This window comes from Heterocephalus glaber, unplaced genomic scaffold (genome assembly GCF_053883595.1).
Source record: "Heterocephalus glaber isolate CG9 unplaced genomic scaffold, H.glaber_assembly_v1.0 deba00000809, whole genome shotgun sequence".
Classification (NCBI taxonomy): Eukaryota; Metazoa; Chordata; class Mammalia; order Rodentia; family Bathyergidae; genus Heterocephalus; species Heterocephalus glaber.
This window is the reverse complement of record NW_028258163.1, coordinates 12038420-12064489: the sequence shown is the minus strand read 5'-3', so window position 1 is coordinate 12064489 and position 26070 is coordinate 12038420. Positions and strand designations below refer to the sequence as shown.

General features: G+C 41.8%; 1 protein-coding gene, 2 long non-coding RNA genes and 1 other non-coding gene across 4 annotated transcripts; 1 reads left to right on the top strand and 3 right to left on the bottom strand.

Annotated features, from left to right (window-relative positions):
• Positions 1-805: 805 nt before the first annotated feature.
• Positions 806-1134, bottom strand: LOC147829032 (Nuclear RNase P). Its single transcript, XR_015449823.1, has one exon.
• Positions 1135-1282: 148 nt separating this feature from the next.
• Parp2 (poly(ADP-ribose) polymerase 2) lies at positions 1283-15366 on the top strand. Its single transcript, XM_013065666.3, has 16 exons — positions 1283-1415; positions 2646-2807; positions 3119-3189; positions 3771-3821; positions 5347-5443; positions 5869-5944; positions 6762-6864; positions 11437-11599; positions 11850-11988; positions 12822-12885; positions 12961-13095; positions 13371-13498; positions 13647-13746; positions 14111-14209; positions 14450-14574; positions 14751-15366. The coding sequence occupies exons 1-16, from the start codon at positions 1373-1375 to the stop codon at positions 14908-14910; spliced, it is 1716 nt and encodes a 571-aa protein (XP_012921120.2). The 5' UTR covers positions 1283-1372; the 3' UTR covers positions 14911-15366.
• A 2855-nt stretch (positions 15367-18221) lies between these two features.
• LOC110345831 (uncharacterized) lies at positions 18222-20259 on the bottom strand. The gene is made up of 3 exons (XR_002389432.2): positions 20090-20259; positions 18675-18813; positions 18222-18363 (listed from the first exon to the last, which is right to left on the bottom strand). It is a non-coding gene; the product is annotated as an uncharacterized LOC110345831 (long non-coding RNA).
• A 642-nt stretch (positions 20260-20901) lies between these two features.
• LOC110345827 (uncharacterized) lies at positions 20902-21614 on the bottom strand. Its single transcript, XR_002389430.2, has 2 exons — positions 21406-21614; positions 20902-21145 (listed from the first exon to the last, which is right to left on the bottom strand). It is a non-coding gene; the product is annotated as an uncharacterized LOC110345827 (long non-coding RNA).
• Positions 21615-26070: the final 4456 nt, after the last annotated feature.

The following is a 26070-nucleotide window of genomic DNA, read 5'->3' as shown; positions in this document are numbered from 1 at the left end:
TAAAGACTCAAAATTTGGTTCAGATTGTGATGATTCTCTATAATCTCTTGTGATTAAGTATAACACTCCCACTGTAACTTGGTCTTGAACACTCAGTAGAAAAGTATAACTAGGGCTTGGGATTTAGCTCAGTGGCATTGCACCTGCCTGGCAAGTTCTATCCCTAGTACCAAAAAAAAAAAAAAAAAAAAAAACACCGCCACAACAGAAAAGTATAACTAAAAGATACGTAAAATCAAGACCATAGTAATAAAGCTAGATTTAAAAAAGAGGCTCCAATTGCTGACCTCTTCTGGCTGTTTTCAGATACCTTGGTGGCTAACCACTGTCATGGGTCATTAGATAAAACCATGGTAATATTTATACAAGCTCAACAAGAGTTTAAAAATATTTTTAAATATTTTATATTGGAAATATCCAATATAAGTCGTTGTTTGTCAGAGAGAAGGGCAAGTTGGACACATGCACTGTGCTCTTAATTGAAGCCAAGCCACCACTCATCTCTTCAGGGACAGCGACCCCGGCGCAGCGGGGATTCAACCTCGACTTTTCCTCGCCCCTTGCAGCGGCCTGGGCATCCCGCGCCTGGGCGGGGAAGGCGCAGAGCCCTGGGATCGCAGCTATATAACATGTCTTAAAAATTCTTTTTACTTCTCGTCCACGTCCCCTGCTTCATCTCTCGCTCCCCTTCCCATGTGCAAAAGATCTATTAGGATTCTCGTACACTATTTTTCTTGCCCTCTTCTTGCTCCGAAGAGAACCACCATCTCATTACCACGTCCCACATCGTTTTCGTCTAAAAGGAGGCGGGGGAGAGTAGTCTGAATTGGGTTATGAGGCCCGGCGGGCGCGGTGCCTCACCTCAGCCATTGAACTCACTTGGCCGGCCGTGAGTCTGTTCCAAGCTCCGGCTAAGGAGGCATCCGCCGGGTCCTGCCCGAGGGCGGGTTCCCGGCATCTCCTGCCCAGTCTGCCCTCGCGCGGAGCCCCGCTCTCTGGGAACTCACCTCCCCGGAGGTCAGGGAGGGCCCTGTTAGGGCCGCTATTGGCCCCAGTCTCAGACCTTCCCAAGGGCGGTGGAAGAGTGACTGGATGCACTCAGCACGTAGCCCCACTGATGAGCTTCCCTCCGCCCCATAAGAGAAAGTTGTTGAAGCAGAAATTATAAGGTTCCCACAGCTCAGCATATCTTATGGTCATGGTCACTTCCCAGAAGACATAGCGATATGTAGATATGGTGAGAAGCACCTCCCAATTATGGCCCAGTCGGCTCCTTGCTAAGGCGCACGCGTACTAGCGTACTATGGGTTCCCCGCCTGTGACTGAGCCCGCGATTCCTGGAGCGAGTTGATGACATCAGCGTTTGAACTCCATGGCGGCGAGACGGCGTGCCAGGAGCGGCCGCGGGAAGCTGGGTTCGCAGCGCGTTCTCGGGGGCGGAAGGCTGGGGTTCGACTGTGGGAAAAGGAACAGCGCCCCCTCCCAGCGCCTCCCCCTTCCACCTCCCCGTGCCTTGCTCTTGTATCCCAAACTAGTTTTGTCCTTAAGCTTTTCGAATTTCGTTTTTCATATTACTGTACTTAAATTCAAAAAGGCTTGTGGAACTGTAAAAGCTAACGTAGTGTCAATACTGTCGTTAATGCTGAATACTACTCAGTTAAAAAAATCAATTTTAAAGCTTATTATTTTATGGGGTTTTTTTGGTACCGGTGATCGAACAAGCGTATTATTTTATATACCACTAAGAAAGGATAAATACTTCCAATTAAACATGATTCACTACTTATATGTCATCTCAATTTCAGAGTGAAAATCAAATCGTAGAATTGTTGAGATCCACTACCCTGTGTATAGGCCCTGCCTGGTACCCTTAATGTAAAGCTCCACCCTATAAATTAGATATTACTGTTCTCTGGATTTTGTTGGGGCCTTTGAGGTACAAGGAGAGTACTTAACTCCTCAGTTTGTGTAGTTCTAAGCTAGGTGTAGACCCTAGCGACCTCTGCTAGCCATTATTTCATACCACCTCAAGCAGATCGAGGTAGGTATAGCAGGGAAGCCTAAGTAAACCAAAGAAACAGAAGGGACATAGGCTGCAAAGCTCATGCCTCAGTCTGTGAATATGCAAAAGTCCTGTGAGTCCACTTTATTTTCTTTGGCTTGAGTAGCACTTTAGGAAGGATTACTCAGACCAGTTCTCAAGACTAGTGGGGTGGCAGTTGGTATTGTTTCATTGTAAACTTACAAAGCCATCTTACTAAATTATTTCTTTGAAAGCTCATCCTAAGTGGGGAATGTAGGTCAGTCATGTAGCACTTGCCTAACATGCAGGGTCCTGAGTTCAGAAGTGAGCAAAACACACACGCGCGCGCGCGCGCGCACACACACACATATTCTTATATTTGCCGGCTAATCCCAGCTACTTAGAATGGTGAGGCAGGAGGATCACAAATTCATGGCCAGCTTAGGCATTTTAGCAAGACTTTGTCTCAAATTTAAAAAGTGGGGAAGGTGGCTAGAGATAAAGCTCAGTGATACACCATTTGCCTAGCATGCCTGACCGCCCCCCCGCAGTTTTTTTGCAATGAAAGATCATATTTACTCTGGACTCATCTTCTTTATCTGCTCATTGTTCTTGCTCTTAGCTTCTGCAGTATTAAATGAAACCAAGAGAGATAATAATGGCACTCCAGCTACAGAAGACTCACCTCCTGCCAAGAAAACTCGAAAATGCCAGAGACAGAGAGTGAAAAAGGAGCCTGTGGCTGGAGGAAAGGCTGATAAGGGCAGGACAGAAGACACACAAGGTTGTAAGCCAGAGAGGACATTGGCCAGCAAAGGGTCTTGGGAAGGGTGGTAGTGATATCTTATTCTTTCAGCTCTTATTTCTTCCTTCCTTGAATATATATAATTAAGTAATTTTCTATGCTTTGTGTTTACCACAGTACTAATCTACTTTGTCGAATCATCATTTTCATGTATTTGGGATGGATTGAGGCGTATGCAGATAACCAGGATTGCTTAGGAACAGTAGCGTTCACTGTGGCAGGTTTCTGACACTGACAGCTACTTTTGATTGCCATATAAGTAATTGTGCTATATATTAATCTTTTCTCAGAACCAGTGAAGTCATTGCTGTTAAAGGGCAAAGCTCCTGTGGACCCAGAGTGTACAGCCAAGGTGGGAAAGGTGAGAGACTCAGACCTATTCTCAGTGCATTGATTTCCCTGAGAACAGTATTCTTCTCTGAGATGTTGCTAGAACACATTTTCAGAAATTCTCTAAAATTTCACTAGCGATTAATTTTGTCCAAGAGTGAGAGGTGATAGTAGGTGGGGTTTCAGGTTAATATCGGGGTTAATAAGGTTTCTTTTTGTAGTTGTCATCAGGCTTCTACACCTCGTTCTCTTTTTCAGCCAGAAAATTATGTTATTAGGGAGAATTGTCTTCTTGTTCTAATGAGACTGCCTTGTAATGCCGCGAGTTACTGAGGAGGGGTTAAAGGATTTGAAGTATACAGTAGAAAAGCTGCTTTTTCTTTTGAGCAAGTTTCTTTTGAGTTAGAATGTTTTGTTTCTGTAGTTAGAAAAAGGGAGCATGTTTTCATGGTAATAACAGACTGTGTGTAGAATGCACATTTCCATTTCTTTCCCTGGAAGGTAGATGATGGTGCTGGAGAAAGAACCTTGAGCCGTACGAAGATTTAGAGCCTCACTTTGGATCTCAGGACTGAAAGGATACTGATGTTGTTTTCTTCTTTCTTTCTCCAGGCTCATGTGTATTGCGAAGGAGATGATGTCTACGATGTCATGCTAAATCAAGTAAGAGGAAGAGCCATTGTATTCATGGCACTTTCTTCTTGATCATTGTTGACGATAGGGCATCCCAGTTCTCAGGTCATTAGCTCTCAAGTCCCTCATACTGTATTAGCCTCTGCCCATTACTCTTCTGAGTATTCAGCCCTAGCACACTATCTAACAGTGAAGCCCTCTGTGAAAAGCAGGTCTTTTTGCACACTTACGTCTTTCCTTGAACCCGTAAACTCTGTGTTCGTGTCCTTTTGCACATTTTCTGACAGGTTGTTGGTCTTTGTTATACTAGCTTCAAGTGACTATGTAACAGGAAGAATCGCTTTTTGTTTGTAATAGAAAGTGTTTATATGTTTTCTAGATTTATCATTTACCTTTTGATTTTCCTTAAAGTATACTTTTCACCTATATTAAAGTTTTAAATTTGTATGTAGTTAAATTTTTTTTGTAGTTAAGTTTATTAATTTTTTTCATTTAAAAGGTTTTCTCATTAGGGCCAGGATTTAGCTCAGTGGTGCCACACCTGTGTCGTAAGCACAAGGTCCTGGGTTTGATCCGCAGTATTCCCCCCCCCCCCAAATTCTTTTTTCTCTTATTTTTGTGCTTTTGAATAGGTAATACATTTGCTTAGTTAACATATTTCCTGGCTATCACTTCATATTTGAATTTATTGATCCAACATAGGTAATTTTAACAACAAACAAGTATTCCTTTGTTACCACTACTTCCACTTAAAACATTTTGAGGAGACAGAAAATTTCTTAAACCCCTCTTCTGTTCTAACATCTGATGACTGTGTAATATGGAGGTAGGAAGGGGCAGTGCCTTGATAACAAGGGCTCAGCCTTACAGCACTGACTTCTGTGCTTTCCCACGTGGACCACTGTCTCTCCACTCTGACTGAGGTACTTAGATTTGTCTTTTTAGGTACAGTTGCATTTTGAATGAGTGTCCCCAAGTCAGATCTGGTCAGGGGCGGGGCAGATGTGCCAGTGGTTTCTTCATATCCTTTGTCTTTTCTCAACACTGTCCTGCTCTCAGCTCATTGTCATATTTCTGAAGCTGACACACAAAAAGGGTCTAAGTAGAACAGTCAGACTAAGAAGTCATCTAATCAAACAAGCCATAATAGGTATAGATCTGTGGGGCATCAGAATTGTTCTCATCTCATTTGAGGAACAATTATTGGAAATGAATTAGGAGTTAGAAAACACAGATAACCTAGAAACCATGGAGGGAACTGAACAGGAATATTGAGGATATTAAGGTTGCATTTTAAATTATTTTATTTTTCGGTACCAGGGATCAAACTCAGGATCTTGCACTCGCGGGGCAGGTGCGGTGCTACTGCACTAACTCCCTGGCCCCAGGCTCCTAGTTTAATACCTTATTTTATGTTTTTTCCCTATGCTGTCTTTTCCTTTATAAAAATTACTGGTCCCTGTGACTAAGGATGAGTCACTGGTTTATGTAACTTCCATTTGCAATACCATCTCCTTAAAAAAAAAAACTATCTCCTTTTATGTTCTCGTTACAGACCAATCTCCAGTTCAACAACAACAAGTACTACCTTATTCAGCTGTTAGAAGATGATGCCCGGAGAAACTTCAGTGTTTGGATGAGATGGGGTCGAGGTAATGACTTTCATTATGCATTGTATGAGCTGTCATTCAAAAATCCAGAGTAAGTGGCTGAGTTTAAATTGGGTGAGTAGAGATTGTGTCTGGGAAAGCCTTAGAAATCAAGTTAGGCTTCAAGTTGGAAGAATGGCAGGCACCCTCATCAGGAAGCTCCCATTGGCCAGACAAAGAGCAGCCAATTTCAACCTGAGAACTCCTGCAGTTGGACTGCCAGTACTGCTCATAGGCTATGCCATTTACCAGGTAACTTCCATCAATAGGATCAGTTCCCTGAGCCCTTTCACCTTTCCCTTGTCCTTTCTGTGCCCATTTGTCAGATGGTAAGCAGAGGGACCTTAAGGAGCTGACTCATTACTATTAGGGAACTGTTCTTGGGGTGCAGGACAGGGAACCTCTTATGTGTGGCATTTACTTTGCAGTTGGGAAAATGGGCCAGCACAGCTTGGTGACTTGTTCAGCTGACCTCACCAAGGCCAAGGAAATCTTTCAAAAGAAGTGAGTGTTAAAAATGAGTACAAAAAAATTCCCTTCTTCTTGGATCTTTACTCTTAAGAAAGTTTTAAGTGTGATTTGGCCTAAATGTGAATTTCTTTTCATTCTGACAGTCTGTGAGTAGAATCAAATTTCATCTTTAGTTAGTGATTAAGTAAACCTACCACTTTGAGGGCCGGCAGTTTAGCTCAGTGGTTTTGCCACCTGCCTCGAAAGTACAGGTCCTGAGTTTGATCCCCGGTACCAAAAAACACCCTAGCACTTTGAAATTGACTAAAACTAGAAGAATTCTAATTTATTTAACACAAAACAAATTTAGGGAATTTGAGAAAAGCAAAGACTATCCCACCTAAAGTTCTAAAAAATTTTACTATAATGTAGTTGAATAACTTTCTGAGGTCTCTGAGAACATATTTCTGTTCAGAATTGGATAGATACTTTTTATCTTAGCAAAAAATTTTTGCTGTACTGGGGCTTGAATCCAAGACCTCATTGATGCTAGGCAAATCCTCTACCACTAAGCTACATCCTCAGCCCCATATTTTTTGTTTTTAATCTTAATGCTTTCATGATATTTGGGGACCTTTGCAAAGCCTGGACTCCCCTCTCCCCAACTTTTTAAAAATTCCTTTGGTCCAGAGTTTTTTCTGTTCATTCAGTGTCGTAATTTAGAATTCAGGTTTGTGAAAAGTTGATGTGTAAAGGAATTCTGAGGGAAAATAAATTTTTGGAGATTTTCTGTCCAAAGAAACAGTTTTAAGGCCATTTCTAGTAGTAGACCTTTATTTGTAAGGTTTTCTCACTACCTTGGGCTCTGTAGATTCCTTGACAAGACAAAAAATAATTGGGAGGATCGTGAGAAGTTTGTAAAGGTCCCTGGAAAATATGATATCCTGCAGATGGACTACGCTACCAACACTCAGGTAAATTGATTATAACTTTGGAGGGAAGATATCCCCTCTTAATCAGGGTGGAACCTGGCAGCATGGCTTAGATCAGAACAAGCCAAAGTATCTTGAGTTATTGCTATTTCCCACCTGAGGAGTAATTCTCACTAATTTTATAGTTCCATAGAGGCAGAAAGAATAAGACTAGATGTGCTTTTCTAGTCTCTGCTTTGTTATGTACTAAGATTTTTAGGAAATCTGAGGCCCTGTTTCTAGAAGGTTACTATTACAGACCAAGAGAAGAATAATTAAACTGAAAAAATGACATTTAAAATTGTTTTTACTTCTTGCCTCTATGGCACAGTAAAGAAATTAATTTTGACTGAAATTTACCAGGATGCTAAAAACTGCCACAGATCTGAAAAATGGAGAAATTTTCATCTTCAGATGAAATGATTTGAGATAAAATAGCTATCCTTACATGCTTAATATCACTGGGAAGGTGTTTTAGACTTACTCTGAATGCTTTATTATGGAAGTAAAACTGACTCAGAAGTGGAAGTTACGTCAGGTACTCTAGGCTAATAATGAAATATGCCTTACTTAAAGCAGAGACTGACAATCACTGTTGAACCACTTTCTTAAAATTAATTAATTTTATTGGTACATTTTAGATATACTAATGATCACATTCATCATTGGGAATTTGTGCCTATACATGATATATCTTGATTCTTATTTTTTCCCATTCCTTTACCCTCCTTTCAACCCTTCTTTTCCTCCTTATTTACAAAGCTTTATTTCCATTTTTTCTTTCTTTCTTTCTTTTTTTTTTTTTTATATTTTGAGTCACTTTTTTCCTTTTCCCCTGACCCCCTCCCTGGTTCTTCCCTTTTGAGGATTTTCTTCCTATTTCACAAGATCTATTATACATTTTGGTCCTTATTTACACTTTCAGTTTCTCACCAGAGAAACAATATGATACTTACACGTGTCTGATTTATTTCTTAAAGAGTATGATCTCAAGGTGCATCCATTTAGCTAGAACTGTCTCAAGCTTATCCTTCTTTATGACTGAATAGTACTACATTGTATAAAAAAAAACACATCTTCTTTATCCCTTCACCCATTGATGGGCATTTGGGCTGTTTCCGAGATGTAGCTATTATAAACTGCTGCTATAATCATGGGTAAGCATATATCACTGTGGTATGTTTTAAATTCTTTTGGGAGGATACCAAGGGGAATAGTGGAGTCAGATGGAACCTCTAGTTTTAGTTTTTTGAGGAATCTCCATACTGATTGCCACAGTGGTTACACCAGTGTACACTCCCAACAGTGGAGAAGGGTTCCTCTTTCCCCCCAGGGCCCCCAGGTTGATTTCTTGTTAATAGCCATGTTTTCTGGAGTGAGATGGAATCTCAGCACTGTTTTAATTTGCATTTCTCAAATGACCAATGTGTTGAACATTTTTTCATATATTTGCTGTTTCTACTTCTTCATCTGAGAAGAGTCTTCATTTCAGGTGCCCATTTTGGATTGGGTCTTTAAATTTGGAGGGTCTCCAAGAACTCCACCAAAAGTCTTCTAGACTTAATAACCAAATTCAGTCAAGTAGCTGGTTACAAGGTCAACACACAAAAATCAATAGCTTTGTTCTACACCAATGACAGACTCACTGAGAGAGAAATAGGGCAAATAATTCCTTTCACAATAGCATCCAAAAAACTGAAATACCTAGGAATCATCCTAACGAAAGAAATCAAAGACCTCTTCTCTAAAAACTATGGCACTCTGAAAAGAGAGATGGAAGATGATATCAGAAAATGGACAGACATCCCCTGCTCCTGGGTAGGAAGGATTAATATAGTGAAAATGGCCATACTTCCAAAACTGCTATATAGATTTAATGCAGTTCCAATTGAGATCCTAGCAGCATACTTCATGGACCTTGAGAAAACAATCCAAAAATTCATTTGGAACAAGAAGAGACCCAGAATAGCAAAAGCAATTCTAGGTAACAGAGACATGGCAGGGGGTATCACAATCCCCAACCTGCAACTATACTACAAAGCTACTGTGATAAAAACAGCATGGTACAGGCAAAGAAACAGACTTGAGGACCAGTGGAACAGATTAGAAGATGCAGAAACAACCCCAGACACACTCAGCCATCTCATCTTTGACAAAGGAGCCAAACACCCTCACTGGAGGAAAGATAGCCTCTTTAATAAATGGTGCTGGAAAAATTGGGCTTCAACTTGCCAAAGATTAAAACTAGACCTATATCTCTCACCATGCACTAAATTAAAATCAAAATGGATTAAAGATCTAAATTTTAAAATAGAAACTCTGAACCAGTTGGAACAGAGGTTAACAGAGGTTAGGTAGAACCCTTGAAGACATCGGTGTAGGAAAAGATTTTATGAACAAAACCTCAGTTGCCCGAGAACTAGCACAAACAATCAACAAATGGGATCTCTTCTTATTAAAAGGCTTCTGCACAGCAAGAGAAACCACCAGCAGTGTGAAGACAACCCACAATGTGGGAAAAATCTTCACCTGCTCTTCCTCAGACAAAGGTCTACTATCTAGAATCTATAAAGAACTTAAAAAGATCAGGCCTCCCAAATTTAAAGACCCAGTCTAAAAATGGGCATCTGAAGTGAACAGACATTTCTCAGACAAAGAAGTAGAAATAGCAAATAAATACATAAAAACATGTTCAACATCACTGGTCATTTGAGAGATGCAAATGAAAACAACACTGAGATTCCACTTCACTCCAGAAAGAATGGCTCCTATCATGAAATCAACCAACAACAAATGCTGGCGGGGCTGTGGGGAAAGAGGAACCCTGCTCCACTGCTGGTGGGAGTGTAGACTGATGCAACCACTGTGGAAATCAGCATGGAGATACCTCAAAGAACTAGGACTGGAAGTCCCATTTGACCCTGCTGTTCCACTGCTGGGGATCTTCCCCAAAGAATTAAAAGAATCATACCACAGTGATTGATATATGTGCGCCTATGTTCATAGCAGCACAGTTTGTGATAGCTAAAACTTGGAAACAGCCCAAATGCCCATCAACTGGAGACTGGATAAAGAAAATGTGGTTTTTTTATAAAATGGAGTACTACTAGCCATCAAAAATGAGAAATTAGAGACATTTATAGCTAGGTGGATGCACATTGAGGCGCTACTTTTAAGTGAAATAAATAGGACATACATGAATAAATTCCGAATAGTTTCTCTGGTGTGAGAAGCTGAAAGTGTAAATAAGGACTAAATGTATAATAGGTAATGTGAAATAGGAAGAAAAGGGTCAAAGGGGAAGGAAGTGGGAGGGCTAGGGGAAAGGATAGAAGGGAATGGGATTAATATGAGAAAATGGAAAAATAGGAACAAAATCTTGGTAAATAGGACTGGAGGGGTTGAAGCGAGGGCTGGGCAAGGGTGAAAAATAAGAACAAGAGAGACTATGGAAAGGTGCAAATTTCCAATGATGAATGTCATTATATTGTATACCTAAAATGTACCAATGATTAGAATGAATAATTGATAATGTAAAATAGGAATAAAAGGTCCAAAGGGGTAGGGGGAGTGGGAGGGGCAGGGGAAAGGAAAGAAGGGAAAGGAAAAATGCTGAGAAATGGAAAAAATGGAAATAAAGTCTTTGTAAATAGGGAAGTGTGGAAGGCATGAAGGGAGGGCTAGGAATGCAAAAAATAAGAACCAAGATGCGTTATGTAAAGGTACAGTTCCCAATGAGAAATGTGACTGTGTTGTATACCTACAATGTACCAATAAAAGAATTTAATAAAAAAAAAAATTGGAGGGTCTGATTTTTTGAGTTCTTCATATGTTCTAGATATTAATCCTTTGAGGAACAGCTGGAAAAATTTTTTCCCACACTGTGGGTTGTCTTTTCACTCTGTTGATGATTTCTTTTGCCTTGCAAAAGCTTTTTAATAAGATGAGATCTCAGTTGATTATTTTGTTTGTTTGTTGTTTTTTGGTACCAGGGATCGAACTCAGGTCCTTGCACTTTCGAGGCAGGCGGCAGAACCACTGAGCTAAATCCCTGGCCCCTAGTTGATTCTTTGTGATAGTTCCTGTGCAATTGAGGTTTTGTTCATAAAGTCTTTGCCTACACCAATGTCTGAAAGAGTTCTATCTATTTTCTTACAGCAGATATAGATATATTTTAATATTTAGATCTTTGATCCATTTTGATTTTAGTTTAGTGCATGATGAGAGACATGAGTCTAGTTTTAGACTTTGGCATGTGGAAAGCCACTTTTTCCAGCACCATTTGTGAAAGAAGCTCTTATCTTTCTTCCAGTGAAGGTGTTTGGCCCCTTTGTCGAAAATATGGTGGCTGAGTGTGTGTTTGGAGTTATTTTTGCGTCTTCTAATCTGTTCCATTGATCCTTGGGTCTGTTTTTCTGCCTTTGCAGGGTGTTAAAATACATCCTTTCGGGCCGGGGATTTAGCTCAGTGGTTCCGCCACCTGCCTCGCAAGCGGAAGGACCCAAGTTCGATCCCCGGTACCAAAAAAAAAAAAATACATCCTTTCAAGCTTCTATGGACTTTGTTTTTCTATAGGATGATAATAAAACAAAACAGGAGGACTCCCTTAAGTCCCCCTTGAAACCAGAGTCACAGCTAGATCTTCGGGTCCAGGAGCTGATAAAGTTGATCTGTAATGTCCAGACCATGGAGGAGATGATGATTGAAATGAAGTATGACACCAAGAAGGCCCCACTTGGTAGGACTTCATATTCTGTCCTACATTCTCTCTTCGTGTTCCTTAATTCTTTTAGTGGGTATTTCATCATCATGATTTAAAGCTTGCTGATAGTACTGAATGAAAAAAGCAGGATTTGGGGTAAAAGGTTACATTGTGTATGTGTGGGTGGGGATGACTATTGTCAAAGTTGAATGGTGGAGCAAGGATGTAAGTATAGCTTAGAGGACGGAATGCTAGTTTGGAGTCTGAGCTGCGGTTGGGCCTGCAGGAAAGCTGACAGCAGCGCAAATCAAGGCAGGTTACCAGTCTCTTAAGAAGATTGAAGATTGCATTCGGGCCGGCCAGCATGGACGAGCTCTCCTGGAAGCATGCAACGAGTTCTACACCAGGATCCCACATGACTTTGGGTAAGGCCTGTGCTATGGCTTCACTTTGCTCCTCGACCTGCCCATATTCCCTAAATCAATCGGTAGCAGCCACCATTCTCTTAGTCTTTTGTTCCTAAGGAAATTATCCTCTTAAATAGTGCCAAAATGATTTATAGGGAGCTTATCTGCAAATTTATCAGTTTAAAATGAGATGCGATCCCCTGACCTGATGACCATCATATTCACTGACCAAATGGAAGTTCCCAACTCAAGAGAAAATGGGTCTGGCTCTCTAACCACTAAGTAAAACACCTTCAAGGCATATTACGCTTTTTATTTTTCTTTAAGGTGACTATAACCACGCTAACACAATATCTGTGTGTGTTTAGTATTGCTTTATGTATTTAGAGGTTTAAGTCTATTTTTAGGCCTCTTTATCTTTCAAATAGAAAATGTTTTTCCTAGTTTTGGGTTTTATTTTTTCTTACTTTTTTTGAGACAAAATCTCACTATATGGTCCATGCTGGCCTCGAGTTGGCCACAGTCTTCCTGCCTCAGCTTCTCAAGTGCTGGGGTTACAGGTGTACACCACCACACCTGGTTTGAAAAACATCTATTTCTAAAGGATGTTTATGTATGTATGTATTCATTCATACATACGTACAAGTTTCTTGCTATGTAGTCCACTATGCAGCTCTTGCTATGTAGCCCAGGATGTCCTGGAACTCACAGCGATCCTCCTGCCTCAGCCCCCTGAGTGCTGGGATTACAGGAGTGCACCAAAAGCACCCATGTTTAGTCTGCTCTTTGTAGTCATGTGCCTTTCAGCCACAAACCTAACACATCTTTATGCATTGTATCTCTGTCCTTAGACTCCGTACCCCTCCATTAATCCACACCGAGAAAGAACTGTCAGACAAAGTACAACTGCTAGAGGTGAGTTAAAAATGGATTAGGAAGTATTAGATCTCTTATGCCAGGTTCCCTCGCATTGAGTCCCTGTTTTCTCAGGCTTTGGGAGACATTGAAATTGCCATTAAGCTGGTGAAGACAGAACTCCAAAGCCCAGAACACCCATTGGACCAATGCTATAGGAACCTGCACTGTACCTTGCACCCTCTAGACCATGAAAGTCATGAGTTCACAGTAAGAAAAATCATTTTTTTTCATGCTTTTCCACCGTAAGACCCACTGCCCCTATCCCACTATTCTCTTGACTACTTCTGGTTAAAAGCAAACTGTCAAATAGGGCAGAATTTCTCTTTGCCAGCAATTTGGGAAGGTGGGCCATTTTCTTTCTGCCTTAGGAGCCATTTGGGAGCAGGACTTTCTGCCACATTGTACCAGCAGCCCTCAGTTCTTCATTTCAGGCCTGTCTCTTTAGGGTTCACATCAGTCATTTCTTCCATTCTTTTCCACAGGTGATTTCCCAGTACCTACAGTCTACACATGCTCCTACACACCGTGACTACTCCATGACCTTGCTGGAGGCCTTTGAAGTAGAAAAAGAGGGTGAGAAAGAAGCCTTCAGAGAGGATCTTCCTAACAGGTCTGAGTCCAGCCTTGAGATCGGGAAAACATGTCCTTGCCTCAAGTACAGTTAAAGAGCTTGGAGGGTAGCAGAGGGGATTTTGGCTTCTTTATATTTATGGCTGTGTTTTCAGGAGAACAAGAGCACAATTACTGCTTTTTCTTAGGATGCTGCTATGGCACGGTTCCAGGCTGAGTAACTGGGTAGGAATCCTGAGCCATGGGCTTCGAATTGCCCCGCCAGAGGCTCCCATCACAGGTTACATGGTGAGTAGAGATTGAACTCTGGACAGGACACAGGGGGAAAGAATGTCAGTCATTTACTGTCAGTCCTTTACTTATCTTCTAGGTCAGAATTAGGCGGTACTTTTCCGCCCACATTAAACCAGCCCACCGATAACTCCATCATGTCTTACTGTGTTCTTCTTTCTTTAAATTCCAAATGATATCGTTCCTTTCCCCCAGAAGGCAGAGATTCACAGATATTTCTACTGTCTCTGGAAAGAATTGTGAAGAGTAATGGAGATGGGTCAATATTGTATTTAAGAGAATGGAAAAATAATGTTAGTTGTATGAGCCTTCCTTCTAATATAAGGATTAAGCAGCTAACCTTGGTTTTTGTTTATTTCAGTTTGGGAAAGGAATCTACTTTGCTGATATGTCTTCTAAGAGTGCCAATTACTGCTTTGCCTCCAGAGTAAAGAATACAGGACTGTTGCTTTTATCAGAGGTGAGGAAGGAACACATCTGTGATCTCCAGTTTATTAATTCCTATTTTTGCCAGTGAGAAGGGTTTGACCTTAGAACCAAGAGGTTCACCTGAGATGACTTGAGGAATCTCGGGAATTTTCATGGCATTAGATTCCTTTGCTAGAGCAGGGAAGAAAATACAGATGGGATTTTCTGGTTCTCTGTAGAGCAACATTATTTTCAATAGGGCACAGGCATTCAAAGATCCTTTGCTTTGCAGGTAGCTCTGGGTCAGTGTAATGAGCTACTTGAGGCCAATCCTAAGGCAGAAGGATTACTTCAGGGCAAACACAGCACAAAGGGCCTGGGCAAGATGGCTCCCAGTCCTGCCCACTTCATCACCCTGTAAGTATCCAAAGCCAATCTTCATTGCAACTTCTTTTTTCTTCTTTTTTTGGTACCAAGGATCAAACTTGGGACCTTGCACAGCAGGCGCCAGAACCACTGAGCTAAATCCCCAGCCCCTCATTGCAACTTCCGAACCAAAGACTGATGTGAATGTATTTTGTTCTCTTTGGCAGGAATGGGAGTACAGTGCCCTTGGGGCCAGCAAGTGACACAGAAATTCTAAACCCAGGGGGTTATACCCTCAACTACAATGAGTTTATTGTCTATAACCCAAACCAGGTCCGTATGCGATACCTTCTAAAGATTCAATTTAATTTTCTGCAGCTGTGGTGAGTGTTGATATTAAAACAGAGAAGATATAGTCTTCAAGCAAGAAAATCAGCATTGTTGTACTTTTAAACTTTGTTTCATTTTGTTTGTTGAGACAGGGTCTCACTATGTGGTCCAGGCTGGTCTTGAACTCATGTGTAGCCCAGGCTAGCCTCAAACTTATGGCAGTCTTCCTGCCTCTGCCTTTCCAGTGCTGGGATTATAGGTGTGCACCACCATGCCTGGCATAAACTTTATTTTTTCCAGTACTGGCGGCTGAGCCCAGGGTCTTCACACTGAGCTATATCCCTGGCCTTTTTTTTTTTAATCATGAGACAGGGTCTCACTGAGTTGCCCAGACTAGGCTGGAAATTACAACCCTTCTGCCTCAGCTTCCCAGAGTGCTAGGATTACAAGTGTGCACCACCATGCCCAGCCTTTTTGGTACTTTATATAATAAAATTCATATGGTGGATCTCCCATTGGCTTCTGTGGGTTTTGCTTTTCCAAACATTTATTTCTTCTGGCATTAGTATATCTTCATTTCCAGGGTAGAAAAGTACCCATTGCTACCCCACAACTAGCTGTGGATTACTCAGGATCCTGTTCTTTCAAAGCGTAATAGCCTGTGCACTGAGGGACAGTCGTGGAGATTAGTGCTTTTCTCTGCTGAATTCAATTTTCTGCAAACTAGAGTTTGTTGAATATTACAGTAGGAAGAGTAGAGGCCCGCCCTAAAGGCTGAATTGTTCCGTTTTATCCCCATCCAAATCTTGATTGGCTTTGTCCTGTTTATCAGTTGCAGACCAGATCTCTTGCCGTTTAACATCCTATTCCTCATTAGATGTCCAGTAATTTGGAAAGCCATAAGACCACTGTCACTAACGCATTATACATTTGGAGAGGACAGAGAGAAGTAGAAGTTTTTACGTATGCTCCATCTAAGAAGTACTAAAGTACAGATAAGAGCCAAAGACTTCCTGATTATTTTTAAGTGGTGATACTTTTTTTTTTTGGTACCAGGGATTGAACTCAGGTCCTTGCGCTTGTGCAGCAGGTGGCAAAACCACTGAGCTAAATCCCCGGCCCATCCTGATTATTTTTAAATACATGCAACACACTTTCTTAAATAACAATGAAGGTTGTTTGTGTATTTATTTTTATGTAGGAGATTGAACCCAGGGCCTCATACAGAATAAGTATAAACTGCTGTTGAGCTACCCACCCATCCCCTAATGAAAGTTGTTTAAATGAACAGTATCCTGTAATTTTCTAGAAACCAGATTACCAGTATCTAATAGTTTTAAATGTATATACCCTTTCACGTAAAACTTATAGATTTGCCTGTTTGCATAGATGTCATTGCAACATTGGTGGAAACAAAAAGATTCATAAGGAACTAATCAAATATATCCATTCATTGAACTATTATGCTGCTGTCCAGATTAAAGAAGACTTGAAATGCTTTTCCAGAAAATAGAGAATATTTCACAACTCATCCTACGATGCAGTATAAAATCAAAACCTATAGATTATTACAAGAAAATTATAGATCAATATCCCTTCAGAATATAATTGTAAAAATCAATAAAATATTACCAAGCCAGCAACAAAGAAAGGATTATTAACCATGATCAAGTGAAATTTACCACAGGAATGCAAATAGATTCAACATGAAAATCAACCAATGGAGGCCAAAATCACATGGCCTCCTGCATCAAAAGCATTTGGCAAATGCAGCATCCTTTTATGATAAACATTCTTTTTTTTGGTACTGGGTATCAAACTTGGGACTTTGCACTTGCAAGGCAGACAGCAGAACCACTGAGCTAAATCCCTGGCCCTCATGATACACATTTTAACAAATTCGAAATAGAAGAGACCTTCCTCACCTTGATGAAAGGCATCTTTGAGAAAGCAGCTGTGAGATTGAATCAAGTTTTTTGCAGCAGAAATTCATTTATGTTCATTGTTTTATAGGATTCCTTTTATAATTATACCACAGTTTTATTTATTCATCTATTGTTTTTACCTATATAATTTTTGGACTTTAATAGTTTACTTGTAGAAGCTAAATATTTATCCTTGAGACTAAAAGTTTGTAGATTCTTTTAGACTTTTTACATTTATAATTATATACACAAATAATGGCAGTTTTATTTCTTCCTTTTAAATGGTTTTTTTTTGTTTTTTGTTTTTTGGGGGTTTTTTTGGTTTTGTTTTTGTTGAGACAGGCTGTTGCCATGTAGTTCAGGCTGGCCTCACTTTGTAGCCCAGGGTGGCCTTGAACTTACTGCAGTCCTCCTACCTCTGCCCCGAGTGCTAGGATTGCAGCTGTGTGCCATCATGCCTGGCTTAAATCTTTTATTTTTTCATTCTCCTTATTAGACTGTGTAGGATTACCAGTAGAATCCTGAAAAGAAGTGGTACTATAAGGCATCCTGGCATGCACAGCCCCCATGTTCAGTCCTGCAGAAAAAACACACACTAGCAACACCTTCACCTTAAAGTGACCAAGGTTAGTATCACCAGCAATAAGTCACGTTGATATCAACAAGAAGGGCATATATCTCACAGATTCGCCTCTTAAATCCATAGTTTCTCTATTCATGAGAAAACAGGCAAATCAAATTTAGGCACCTTCTCCAACCTTGTTAAGGTTATGGAAAGACTGAAAAATTGTCACAATTTCTGAAGACCGAAGAGACATAAATGTAGTATAGTACCCAGGAGAAACCCTAATGGAAAAACTGGTGAAATCAAAGGGTCTGAGGCTGGGTTTGTAGGACATTTGCCCAGCATCCATGATGTTCTGGGTTCAACCCCAGCACCACACTAAGTAAATAAATGAATATATAAGTAAAATTTAAAAGAGTAAGAACACTTCTACTGATAGACCAGCTGTTTGTTTCTTTTAATTTTACATCTGTCCTGGGATAATACTTTTGTAAAATATAATAAATTGCTATGAAAATGAAAAAAAAATGCAAGTCTTAGTTTATATTATTAAATGTGTCTGCCATAAGATAAAAATTTTCAAAAGCCTGTACAGTTTCTGAATACTCTCAACTTCTATACTTGTTCATAGTTACCTCACTGAGGACCACTCATAATTTGTGACTAATGGTAGTTCACAAACCAAACTTTGGGTACCTCTGCTCTAGTTTTCAAAAATGGATGTGGATTGGTGTATAAGGATAGGTGTGTTAAAATTTGGTTTAATGAGAAAGATGCTTCTGTGGGTGGGTAGGAGAAGAAATGTCCTGTGATCTCACAATCCAGTGGCTATAACTGGAGCAAAGCCAGGCACTGGGAGACACAAATCCTGTTTGTTTATTCATTCATTTATTGTTTGGTTTTTGGAGACGGTCTCGCTATGTAGTCCAGGCTGGCCTCGGACCCACAGCCAGACTCCCGCCTCAGCCTCCTCAGTGCTGGGACTACAGGCGTGCACCACGACGCCGGACTCCACAAGTCCTGTTTAATGAAAAAAGAAAAAAACCCAAGGATGATATTCATGTAAAATATAACTGATTTTGCCCTCAGCTCCCTTGCATACATACAGCAGGTCTCTCATCTGGGGCTTACTGTTCCAAGACCCCAGTGGATGACAAACTAGATAGTACTAGTCAGAATTTATACTATGTGTTTTATACAGATACATCTATGATAAATTTTAATTTATAAATTAGGCACAGTAAGAAATTAACCACAAAAAATAGTAAAATAGAACATTTACACTGTAACAAAACTTTAGTCCTCTCTGTATCTTCCTGGGCCATACTCACTGTTCCTGTGATGACATGACATGATCCGGTGCCTATGTGACCAGATGAAGTGAGCTGTGGTGCTGGCTCTGTAGTACAGCAAGAGGCTCGTACGTGAAGGTTACTTGAACACAAGCGCTGCAGTACGGTGACAGCTGATCTAAGTAATTGGAAAGAGGGGTGAGTCGTGTCCCCCATGAGATGGTGCATGACACCAAGATTTCATCATGCTACTCAGAATGCCACACAATTGAAAGCTCAGGAATTGCTTATTTCTACACTTTTCCAGGTAGTATTTTTGAACCAGAGTTAAACACAAGTAACTGAAACAACAAAATATGGAACCATGGATAGGAGGGGACAACTGTATTTAATTTTACCTAAAGTCTGTTTTTGTCTTTACTCACAGCAAATATAATATGGCCTTGCTGTATATCTCCAAGGTGAGAAAAACATTTTAAACTCATTCAAGAGTCAAAAAGACTGAATCTACTAAGTTAGCCTTTGCCTAACTTTCCCCATTCCTATTCCTCTAGCCTGAGTACTGTGGTACAGATCCAAAATGTCCCTGAAAAGTCTCATTTTCAGAGTGGAGTCTAATGGGATGAGGTGTGTCACTGTGGGAGTGCCTGTGGAGGGCGATCTCCCTCCATGGGTCCTCCGTTCTCTCTCCTTCCTGACTGCCAGGAGATGAACAGCTTTCTCCACCATGCTCTTCTACCATGATGTTACTGCCTTGGAGCCAGTCAACTATGTACTGAACCCCCTGAGCTGTCAGCTATATTAAATCTCTCCTTTAAGTTGTGAGTGTCAGTATTTTGTCCCAGCAACCAGAAAGCTGACTAGGGTGTTTTTGTGAACTTTTCAGACCATGGAAGACAGACAACAAGAGCTTCCTCCTGCCCTTAGTCCATGCTTTTAGGAAAGCAACACGTAAGAATGAAACGAATGCCTCTTTTCCCCCATGCTGAAGATCAAATCCAGGGCCTTGTGCATTCTAGGCAAGTACTCTACCACTGCTCTGTGCCCCAGGCCCTTAAGTCACTTTTACGAAGATGCCATGCTATGATTCTCTGTAGGATTTCTGGGTAGAACTATGGACCATAAATTTCAAACTAACCTCAACCAGTTCTAGTTACAAGATACTTATGGAAGTGGGGATCCATAAGATACATTTAGAACCTTTCCATGAAGATAAGGCACATAAGAAAGACCAAAGCATGATCTAGCAACATAGTTGGTGCCTTTATCTGCTAGCTGGGGGAGGTCACAGGGAATTGCGTAGAAAAGGTAAAGTCCCCCAATAATTTAGCCACATAAAACCTGGGATCAAGGCAAAGTGAAAGCGAAATGCGGTATACCCAAGCTCCCCAAATCCTTAAAATTCATTTATAGACCACAGAACAATGGTATTTCTCTGGGAGAGTACTACCTACCCAGGACAAAAATCCTTCTCATAGTACTTCTTTGCATCTATAAGTCCTTGAATTCTTTTTTTATCTTCCTGCCTTAGCCTCCCGAGTACTGGGAAATCCTTAAGTTCTTGGACACAGAAGATGTTTCCTTCTTCTGAACCCTCAGAAGAAGATCCCTGAAGGAATTACCTCTCCTGCAGGTTAGAATTTTGGGAAAATAAGAAAGTTCTAGAACTTTTAAGAGGATTAGAGTCTTTATTAAGTCCATGGATGTGACTGTACTATTCTCAACATGTTTTCAGCTTTGTAAGTTTCAGCCTGAAAAAGACCTTTGTGATTTCTTTCCAGGAACACCAATTATTATAATGACTAATGCCTGCAGGGCACATGGAAAGGCAGAAGGGTCATTCTGCTCTCAGTGCCATTGCTTCTCCCCACTCATCTGGGAACTTAGCTCTGACAAGCGCTGTTTCCAGGAGAGCAACCTAGTGTTGTCCTGGCTGCATCCCAGAGCTTTCTAAATGCCCTGCTGCCCTGTTGGCTCACTCTTCCTTCCCTTGTTCTTTCTCACCAAATGAGCGCTCTTCAGCACTCTATTCAAACTAAGTGCCACTAACATCACTCTTTGTCCTCCTCCTGGAAGGGATGGGAAACTGAGGTCCTGGGCCAGCAAGGGACATGGGAATTCTAAACCCTGGTTTCAAAGGGTCTCCACTAAAGGTGGAGTTCACTTTCTTGCAGTTCTATGAAGAATTAATGTTAAATCAGAGAAGAAACAGAACATCCATATTCTCCCCTCTTGGTCTAAAGCCACATGAGAGCAGAGGCAAAGCTGTACTTAAGACACTCTGGCACTTAATTTGTACAATCTGAGGAAGGAGGTAGCCACATACTTTCAGGCTTTGCATCTCTAGCTTAAGTGGTATCAACTCGGCCCTGAGTAGTGCACTCTCATTCCCAGGACAAGAAGTATACATTGCCCTGTGTACAGTCTCCTACAGCGAGCAGCAGGGTCGAGTCAGGTCTCAGACATGGTTCCAGGCAGCTCACTGCCCCTTCACATCAGAACAGGCCCAGCTAAAACAGGAACAGAAACAGGGGAGGTGAGGGCCAGCTACTCGCCTGGGCTCTCCTTAGTAACTTATTTTGTTTTCACATAAATAATTGCCTTTTGTTTAGAAACAGGTATGTCACTGCAAGAGGAATGAAAGAAAATGGAATCTTGATCTGGTGCTTTTCTTATTTAAGTTCTCCTGTAACATCCCTTCAGCCCCTTCTTAGATGTGTGTTTGTACATACACACACACACACACACACACACACACACACACTCTTACCAGTTGCATACTGGGTCTGTCCCACAGCTTAACATCTCTGTCCTTTGAAGCTGTCACCAGCAACTCAGGCAGCACATGGAGGGCTGTGACAGAGTCCGAGTGAATCTGCGAGAGGAGGAGGACAGTGTCATGGCGAGTCCTCAGTAAAGGAAGCACTGAAGTCTGCTGTGTCAGCTTACAGCCTCCTCCTTACCTTTATGACCATTCCTTCTAACTCACCTTTCTATGCAGCTGCGTCTTTAAATCTGGGACCTGTGGCCACTTATCCATGCTGGCACAGTATGGGTCTGTCCCTGAAGCCTGGACTTCAGGTGCTGCTACTTTTTTCTGCCGGGTGTTTCCTGTGGCCCATTCTCCTTTGCGGGTGCATCCAGCCAGCCTCCACAGCTCTCCATCAGAGCTGGCACATAAAAATGATGACTCTGGCGTTTTAAGGACAGAGTTAGAGCCAGGACGGCACCTCCCAGGATCTGCCCACCTTGCCTAGGGCACCACAGGGCCCTCTGGTCTTCCCATCCCACTCACCAGATTCAGTCTTGGCCTGAGTTATCACTACTAAGGTCTCACAAAAATTTTCTCAATTCAGGTCAACTTTGGGCACTTTTCCAACTCTCCTGATTCCTTTTGCTTCTGAGAAAGGATGGGTAACTTGGATTAGCCTCTGCCCATATCTCACTACTCTGCCAGGCAAAGCAACAATGTTCTCTTCTAGGATGGTCAGAACTTTCTAAACACAAGCTATAACATGGATACAGTACAGGACACAAATGTTAAATGCCTAGCTCATGGAATATATAATATTTACCCACATAATCACTCATCACTCCTAGATCAATAGATGTAGACTATTTCTATTACCCCAAAAGTTGCCCCTTCCTAGTTCAAAAAAGGCCACCACCAGAGCTAACAATATTCTGACTTCTGTCACCATAAATTAGTTCTGCTTATTCTCAAGTTTTATTTGAATGAAATTATATAGTAGGGACTCCTTTGTGTCTGGGTTCTTTTGCTCAGAATAAGGCCTATGACATAAGTCTATGTTGTTCCTTTCATTGATATTCAATATCACATTTTTTCCCATCATGTACTATTCCATTGTGTAAATGTACCAAAATTACCCTCTTCCTGTTTATAGACATTCAGGCTGTTTTGGCCTTAATGAATAACACTGCTACAGACATTCTTGTACTTATCTTTTGGAGAACATGTGCACTTATTTCTCTTAGGTATAAAATTAGGAATGAAATCACTGGGTCACAGATAGGCTTTGTGAATAACTTTAATAGGTATTAGGTCAAGGCTTTATAAGCTTTCAAGGGACTTGAACATCTAGCTGTGGAACAACCAAATCACTCACTGCTGCATGTCTCTGAGGTAACTGGGGAACATAATGACAGAGACAAAGTTGTAGTCCTTACCCTTAAGATGCAAATACAGTGATGAGACAAAGAGAAATGAATACTGCAATTAGAAAAACTTGTAGGTTTCTGATTCCCATCATTTTTTTGAACAGTAGAACCCTTTTTTTATACCAATGAAATCTTACATGGAAAACCAGTAACTCAAGTTCTAAAGAAGAGCTGCTCTCTCTGAAGAAGAATAGGGGGATTTGGAGCCAACTGCCTTTCCTTCCCCTTCTTCCCTGTCATGAACTGGAATGTATGAAAACACTGGCTCTACACGAATGTCTCACACATACCCCAACGGGACTTACTGAGAAGTAAAGAGATACATGGTAGTATCTTGTGCTCAGGTGGAACACACCATACTCCCTGTGGGTAGACGGTAGTATAGGGTGAATTCCAACCCTGTTCCTAGTGTGTAAGAAAGGAAGAAGCTGAGCCCAGACCACCTCTCTTCGGGATTCCAGGGTTTTCTTCTAAGTTAAACTCAGGTAAGCACTAAAGCACTCTTTTGCTTTCTCTAGCTCAGGAGGAATAAGCATTGTGGATCTTACCCGATTATAGACGGAGCATTCCCAGGCTGCAGATGTAGTATTTCCATATTCGCTTTGACCAAGATGAGAGAATGACCATCAGGGGCCAGGTCCATACTTGTCAGGACCCCTAAGTCCTCTTGTAGAACTTGGCTCAGGCAAAGACTGTAGGTCAAAAAATGTACAAGGAAAGATCCTACTTTAGCCACCCTTGGACTCCTTAGGTCCCCATGCATTCCACACAAGTGAAGTACAGAGCAAAATGCATCACCTTCCCAACATAACCTGTTCATTTTTGCTTCTTTTTATGGTGCCAAGGATCAAACCCAGGGCCTTGAGCACGCTAGACCAGCCCCTATCTTCCTAAGATCAGTATTCGTGTTTATCATCGCCCTCCCCTTACTTGCTCAAACTAGGAACCAATGACATTCTTCTCTTTCCCTTCCATGTCTAACTCCAGCTGATGAGTGAGCTCTGTGCATTCTCCCGGCAACACATTCATACACCTGTATTTTTCCTCTCATTTCGACTGCCCAGGTCAGGGCCCACAGTATGTCCTCCCTGGGCTACAGCAGCAGCTGTAAAAGGTCTCCCTATCTTTGGTCACAGCTACTATCCATCTATCCTCTATACTCCCACCAGAGTTTCTGCTCTCTAACATCCTTTTAAAAATATTTATTTATTTACTTATTTTTTTGAGACAAGGTCTTGCTATGTAGACCAGGCTGGTCTCAAATTCAGCCTCCTGAGTGCTGGCATTACAGGTGTGCTTCACCACACCTGGCTTCTCTCACTAAAGTTCTGATCATGAAGATTTGGTAGTGTTGCTCACTGATAGACATGTGTGAGGCATGGAGGCACACATCTGAAATCCCAGCACTCTAGGAGGCTGAGGCAGGAGGGTCCCAAGTTAAAAACCATCCTTGCCAACTAAATGACTTTGAGCGACCCTGTCTCCAAATAAAAGTTTAAAAAGCACTAGAGATGTAGCTCAGTGCAAAAGCCTTGGGTTCACCAACAAGAAAATACCTAGTGAACCGGAAGAGGCAGCCAGCAGGACAGTCCCCAACAAAATGACAAAATTGTCTTCCAAGGAGGAGCCAGTCAGGCCTGGAAGGCTGCTTGCTACCAGCAAAAGCAGTCCCAAGACAAAGAAGAGAAGATCCAAAAAGCATCCCAGGAAGATTAGAACGGATATTCCCTGGGGGTGGGAGCAGAGAGTGCCCCAAGATGGCATTTCCCATCCCATCCCCTAGACAACAGTCAAAAAGGAAAAGGCCTTGGGTTGAATCTCAAGTGACAAACGCACACGTGCATGCGCACGCACAGACACACACACACACACACACACACACACACGGACAAGGTAAAAGAAATTTGTGTGATACTGCTGCACAGGTCAGTAATCTCACATTTTCGTTTTCTTCATTATAAACATGAGGTCCAGAATAAGATCAATTTTTTCTCAAACTTTGGTCCAGTCCACTCCCTTTTAGGCAACCCAGCCCGGTACCGGGAGAAGCTGTCCCATCCCACACCGGGCTGGGAAAGCTGAGGGGAGGCTGACTTGCCTGAGAGTTGGCTCCAGAGATACAGGGAGCAAGAGAGAGGGGACCCAGGGAGGTCCACGCTCAGGTAATCGAGTGCCACACCTAGTAGAACTCCGCAACCTGGATCCAGTCGGAAGGCAAGTGGACGATGGCACAGAAATAGCGTCGCAGGTGGGGGAGGCAGGCGGGCAACAAGGCAGCAATCGCCAAGACCTTGTTGGCCACATCCCGCAGGTTCAGCTGCTGCCTGGCGTACAGAGATTCCTAGGATACAGGGTGGGCATCTCAGCCACTTCTGCTGTACCTTCCTGCTCTAAACTAACTTACTGAATCTGCCAGCATAACACCGCTATATTGCAAAGTATAACCCCATGTCTCCTGGCCTGGCATTCTAAGCTCTCCATAATCCAGCCCTGGGATGGTGAACCTTTTGGAGCTTTCAGTGGTACAGACAGCCTGCTGCAGGATGCGTGCCATAGGTTTGCCATCCCTCATTTAGCCTTCACCCACCTCTGTAGCTTATCTTCTCTGACTCCACTGACTGCCCTCCAAGTCAACCAGGTCCTTCCACTCTTCAGAAGACAGCTCATATCAACGTCTATCGAACTGATCAGGGGTTTGAATCACTGACTAAACCTGCCATCTTCTGAACCTTCGCAGAAAACACCCTTTCCTTTCTCTTAAGACACTATCCACATCCAGTTGCTTTTACATGATATTCAGGAAAAGGTTTTGCCTTCCTAACAACACTGTAAGCTCTCTATGAGCCAAGCTCATCTGTAGTATGACTGTTAGCATACTGACCCAGGTTCAATCTCCAGTACCAAAGGAAGAATGATGGCTTCTGTGCCCTGTGAACTTCCTTACTGACTCTGCACTATATGATCTCCAGAAAGGAATGAGGAATTACTGTAATCCAAGGTTACAGAGGGGAGGGGCTCAAAACCAAAGTTAAGAGAAGTATAAGGTCTCTCTTTTGCTTTCAGCCTGGAGTTGGTGAAGGGAGACTCCTGGAATCACAACTGAAAAGCCCCCTCTTCTAGTCCCTTCCCCAGAGGCAGCCATTGCTGACTTTCCACACTAAGTTTCAGACACTTTCCAGGTACAGAGGGATTCATGTCCATACCTCCACCTCCCCTGCCTCTTTTTTGTGTGTTACACACGCAGCACCATATCCTA